Source organism: Acanthisitta chloris, unplaced genomic scaffold (assembly GCF_000695815.1).
Source record: "Acanthisitta chloris isolate BGI_N310 unplaced genomic scaffold, ASM69581v1 scaffold18943, whole genome shotgun sequence".
NCBI classification, from domain to species: Eukaryota; Metazoa; Chordata; class Aves; order Passeriformes; family Acanthisittidae; genus Acanthisitta; species Acanthisitta chloris.
In genome coordinates, this window is record NW_008665643.1 from 16,885 (window position 1) to 22,452 (window position 5,568).

At 47.1% G+C, this 5,568-nt stretch overlaps 2 protein-coding genes across 2 annotated transcripts in view; one reads left to right on the forward strand and one right to left on the reverse strand.

Annotated features, from left to right (window-relative positions):
* The first annotated feature begins 2,766 nt into the window (after positions 1 to 2,766).
* On the forward strand, positions 2,767 to 3,829 carry LOC103799511 (insulin-like peptide INSL5). Its single transcript, XM_009071838.1, has 2 exons — positions 2,767 to 2,941; positions 3,588 to 3,829. The coding sequence occupies exons 1-2, from the start codon at positions 2,767 to 2,769 to the stop codon at positions 3,827 to 3,829; spliced, it is 417 nt and encodes a 138-aa protein (XP_009070086.1).
* Positions 3,830 to 4,771: 942 nt separating this feature from the next.
* TCTEX1D1 (Tctex1 domain containing 1) overlaps positions 4,772 to 5,568 on the reverse strand; it is a gene marked incomplete at its 5' end in the record, with an annotated part of 1,132 nt that continues 335 nt past the window's right edge. Inside the window, one exon of the mRNA XM_009071840.1 lies at positions 4,772 to 4,975. Within this exon, the coding sequence (XP_009070088.1) occupies positions 4,772 to 4,975 (204 nt within the window). The remainder of the gene's footprint in view (positions 4,976 to 5,568) is intronic.

Consider the following 5,568-nt stretch of genomic DNA (forward strand, 5'->3'; position numbering starts at 1 on the left):
CAAATTTCTCTATGAATGGCATGATCTTCTAACAAAAAGCAATGCTGTTACTGAGTTTATTATAAAATATGGGAATTTTGAGTAGTTTTCTGTACTGCAACTTTTATTTTACAAGTTTAATAGAGTTCTAAATCCTTCGTAATTTTGCTACCATGATAAATCAGTGAGCTTTATCATCCTTATTTCAGTAAAGTGGGTAGCACCCAGTAATGTATGAAAAACAGCTTTGCAGATTTTATGCGATTCTTGTTTTAATAATGCTGGACTCTCTACTGCACCGCTTTGTATGTTGATTCTCTGTGGTGAAGTGTGGAAGAATGGCTAGAAGAACAAGGACACATTGACATGAGAGAGTTATGCTAAGGCCTGACGCCATCTTACTAGGCCCGGCAAGCAAGGACACTGTGCCCTTGGAGCAGCAAGTCACAACAACAGGATATGGAGGATTAGGAAAAGAGAAAGCAAAATCAGCATAAGAAGGAACCAGGTGCTGATGTAACCCTTGAAGCTCGACCTATCAGAGTGTAACAAATTCTAAGTACTAGCCAATAGGATAGCGACATTCGTGAATACTAACAAGAAATACTAATAAAAGTTTAGCAAATCTAACAATAAACGAAGCTCTTTTATCAATCATATTGATTGTGTGAGTCTTCCCTCCGGGCCACGAGAAGCAAGCAGCGACAACCAGTCATATCTTTATCTTCCCTGTGAAACCATCCAGTAAATAAATAGACTTTCTATGAGCTCTAGATTCATAGATTGTTAAGGGTTTGGAATAGACCTTATGGATCATCTAGTCCCAACCCCCTGCCCTGGGTAGGGACACCTCCCACCAGAGCAGGTTGCTCAAGGTTTGATCCAACCATCTTATCCCATAAGCCACCACTGAGGGTGAAGACGGAGCTTTCAGTGACTTCGTCCCCCCACCAGGTACAAGCAGAAACCCAGTTTTCAACCTCTGGAAAACTAGAATAACATAAAATTCTAGTTGAAAGTCCCTGATGCTTTTCCCAAAGCTCCTCAGACATATACCAGTGTGGCCCTGGGGCTGGGAGTGACTTGTGCAGCTCCAGCTGTGTTTTGTGAGCTCTCACCACCTCTCATCTCCCACCCCAGCAGCTGAGGGATGAAGGCTGCAGGGAAGCTGTGCTCCTGGTTGGAAGCACTGTTTGGCTGCCTAGGCTGGACTTCTGGGAAGCAGAGCAAAAGAAACAGACAAGAGCACTCAGGTGGAAGATTTTCACTCACAGGAAACATGCAACATCTCCTCAGAGGAGTGATCAAGGCCAAGCTGTAGGCTCTAGTGAGTGCAGCAGGTATGGAGATGTGTTTTATAGATGCAGAACATTCAGTCTCTCTCATTAGCCTGACAATAAACACCCAACATTTAAACACATCACTGAAGTTAAGGGCCATTTGTGGTGCATTAACATTCACTTCCTTCTCTGTGCTGCACACTGGGCAGGGAAGAAGCAGGTTTACCCCCCACATAAAGTTAATCTTGGTGCATTTTAAAGACAGACACTCATTAAGGTGAATCATATGTTAATCATTCTTACAAACCTGCCCAAAATACAGCCTAGATTTTCCATCCTTGCTCATGGCTGTTTGCTCACTGCTAAAAAAACAAGCTTTCTCTCAAGGCTGTAACACATCATAACCCACCAAGCACCCAGTGAAAACCAATGAACTGTGACATTATGGTTCTGGAAAACCCTCGTGGTGCTAGGAAGGGCTGGAGGTCTCCAAAGTCCCTCCTGTCTTTTGTTCTTAAACATGGAATTTCCAACCTCATAATTCACAAATTTCCTCCTGAAGGCATTTTATTGCAAGATTTTTATAGAAGCTTAGAGCAACTGCAAACAACATCCCACACTGATCTCTGGTCCCAGAGCAGAGGGCTACTGCCCCATGCTGCTTAGTGGAGCCACTTCTGTCCTCCAGGGATTCCCAGAAATCAAAGGATGGCCAGGACACCATCTGTGCTTTCTTTAGTGCCATCTCACCCTCTTTTCCATGCCTTTTTGGCCAAGAAGCACAGCACAGGCCTCACTGCAGAGCCAGGTGAGCATATATTACTGTGTCCGGGTGCCTTAGAGGCAAACGCCTGTGGACATTGCTCTGTACATTGTTCTCCTATCACCTGGCACACTATGAATCCTACCTGGAATTCCGACATTTGCCACAGAACCTGCCTCAGCACCAGCTTTCCTGCCCAGCACTGGTGGGTTGGTCCCCACAAGCCTCCTCAGTCAGCCTGGCACGCAGACAAGGTAGGGGAACAAGAGGTGCACAACTGTGGACATCCAGGGAGTAGTGAACTCCCTTTTCCTTTGGGATCACCAACACACAAAGTCATGATGCTGCTTAAACTGTGACAGGGCAACCTGCTGTGCAGCACAGACAAAACCCATTATGTGCAAACCATGCCATAAACACCCTTCGTTCTTACAGAACACACATTAGCACCCACCTAAACCCATACCCCATAAACACATTACACCTCCTGTGTTCCTAGTAAAGCAGTTACCTGGTTTTTAAGGAGTCTTTAACACCTCACAGACATCCCAAAGCACTTCAAACCTGACAGGAAACAAGTGATTAAGCTGTTTTGAGCAAACATGAAGTCACCCTGAGGACCAAATCCTGCTCAGTGGAGCGGACAGGCTGCCCCTATAAACGGGAAGGTTCCAGCCAGCTCCCCGGCTTGCCTGGACGATTCCTTCTGTCCCACATCCAGCCGGGAAGCACTGTGTTGGCAGCATGAGAGGCACAGCGCTGGTACTGACCTGCCTGGCTCTCCTGCTCGTGGCACAGGAAGGCAAAGGGGAAAGCAACACCATGAGGCTCTGCGGGAGAGACTTTGTCAGGGCTGTCGTGTTCACCTGCGGCGGCTCGAGGTGGAAGCGGCACTTGAGTGATTATCACTACCTGCTGGGTAAGTAATCATTAAAGCATCACAGGCTGATCGCTGCTGGCTGCACCAGGCTCGGCAGTGTCCCGGGGCAGAGCTGAGCCCCCGCTCAGGTGCTGCTCCACAGCGGCAGCACTAACTGAGCTCGGAGACAGCAAGCGATGCTCCGCAACTCCACGTGTTCCCTCTCCCTGCAGCTTGTTTGGCTTAGCCTCTTGTGCTATTTTGCTAAAGAAAACCACTCAGATGAAGATTTTCCAAGCCCACCTGAAGAACAGAAGTCAAGCCAAGGCTATGACTGACAATCTCTCTGCTATCACATTTCAGATGGCAGTGACAAGCCTTGCTACAGGCAGTGCAAGTGTCTTACTGTTGTCCTCACTTTCCCCACCAGAAACGTTATTACAACCTAGGAATACTGTAATTAAAGTATGTTGGATTTGAACTCTGAAATTTAAGTACCTTCACATGCTGTTATATACATACACAGACAACATGTGTTGGTTAATGGTGGCAACTTAATGGTTGGACTTGATGATACACACTATGACACCCACTACAACACTGCCAGCTCCCTGGCTCAAGGCTGGGCTGCCTAGTAAAGATAAATAGCATAAATTACTCATGTTCCATGACTTCGAACTTTTACCTTCTCATTTCTGTGCAACAGAGAGGGAAAATCCCCAGCCTTTCCCACACCAGAACGAGGTTGATGCTGACTCCTCAACCTACACAGACCAGAGCCTGGAGACCCACAGCGAAGAAACCCACAACATCAAGACTGAGGCAGAGCCACACTCACAGCTCAGCAGCAAAATGTCTGTGCTAAAAAAGAGAGAAGCAACCAAACTGCTCACCACATCCTGCTGCAACGTGGGCTGCAGCAAGAGAGAGATCAGCTCCCTGTGCTGAAACACAGCAGCACTGCTTGAGGCTCAGTGCCACTGCTCCCAGTGATTAAAATAATCATGACATCAGCCACATTTAGTTCAGTTGTGTTCTTTAATTGCAGCTTTACTCTTTGGGGGACATTAGGGAGTAAAGTTTGAGTGTTAGATAGTGCAGTGCATACCAGCAAGTGGCTGCAGGGACAGTTCAGCTTGTCTGGATTGCACAAAGTGTTTGCAGTGGTTTAGAGTTAAACTTTTAGTCATGAGTACAAATATTTCTTCCCAACTAACTACTGCTCTAGTTTCAGCTTCACACATAACACGCAATGAAATAGGCAATTTCTGAAAGGTTTGTTGTCTTACTCAGGAAAATCCAACAGGATTCAACTGGGAATTTGCTGCATTCAAGTACCTTCCCTAGGGCACAGAAAAGTTACATTTCTGTACTCTGAATGTGGTTTCATTTAAAGACAAATTTAATTTGATTTCAAATACTGGTCATCTTTTTCCTAGCTGCAGAGGGACTTGGGACAAGGGCCTGGAAGGACAGGACACAGGGAATGGCTTCGCTTCGCCAGAGGGCAGAGCTAGATGAGATACTGGGAAGGAATTCCTCCCGGTGAGGGTGCTGAGGCACTGGCAACAGGTTGCCCAGAGCAGCTGTGGCTGTCCCATCCCTGGCAGTATGAGGGCAAATCAGGGAGAAAAAAACATTACAGGGAATGGTCTGGAAATGTATTTCCTCTACAGGGAAAGTGCTAAAAGCAAAGAGAATCCGGTACAAAATTATGTCACAGAGAGCCACTTTCCAGAGAAACCTCTGGGAAATATACTTCTTCACCAAGAGGCTCAGAGCAAGCACAATTCAAATCAGGTGAAAGTCCTTCACAACCATTTTCAGCAATAGAAACAGGCAGAGTTAGGCTGAATGTCCATTTCTCCTGCTGTTAAACTGACTAACTCCCTATTCAAAATACACAGCATAGACATTTGCAACAGCAAACAGTGAAGTGTTCTTGAAGACGTATGAGGCAAAGGTGTCGCTCACAGGGTCCCACAGGCACCTGCTGCCAATCTGCATGCTCTGCTCACCCAGCTGCCCAACGTGAGTCACCACCACCAGCTTATACCTGGGAAGCACCAGGTCCTTCACCCTTGCTTTAACCACCTGCAGGAGGAAAGCATGTTCAGTCTGTATGTGTGCAAAGATAGGGACAGAGTTTCAGCAGGGTATGTGGGGATAGAGCAAGGGGGAATAGTATTAAGCTGAGAGAGGGTAGGTTTAGATGGGATATTGGGAAGGAATTCTTCCCTGCGAGGGTGCTGAGGTCCTGGCACACATTGCACAGAGAGCTGTGGCTGCCCCAGCCCTGGAAGTGTTCAGGGCCAGGTTGGATGGGGCTTGGAGCAACCTGGGCTAGTGGAAGGTGTCCCTGATCATAACAGGGGGTGGAATGAGATGGGCTTTAAGCTCCCTTCTAAGCCAAACCATGCCTGGAAGTGTTCCAGGCCAGGATGGACAGGATTTGGAGCAGCCTGGGCTAGTGGGAGGTGTCCCTTCCCTGTGGAACTGGATAATCTTTAAGGTCCCTTCCAACTCAAACCATTAACTCATCCACACCTGCACCCACTTCAGAGCAATCCTTGGAGCACCTTAACAACCTCCTCCAGCCTTTATTTTACCCTTTACAGGCATTTGGGGGGATATTTAGGAGCTCCTTGACACCCAAGGACACTATCCACCTCCTACCTCAGCGATAT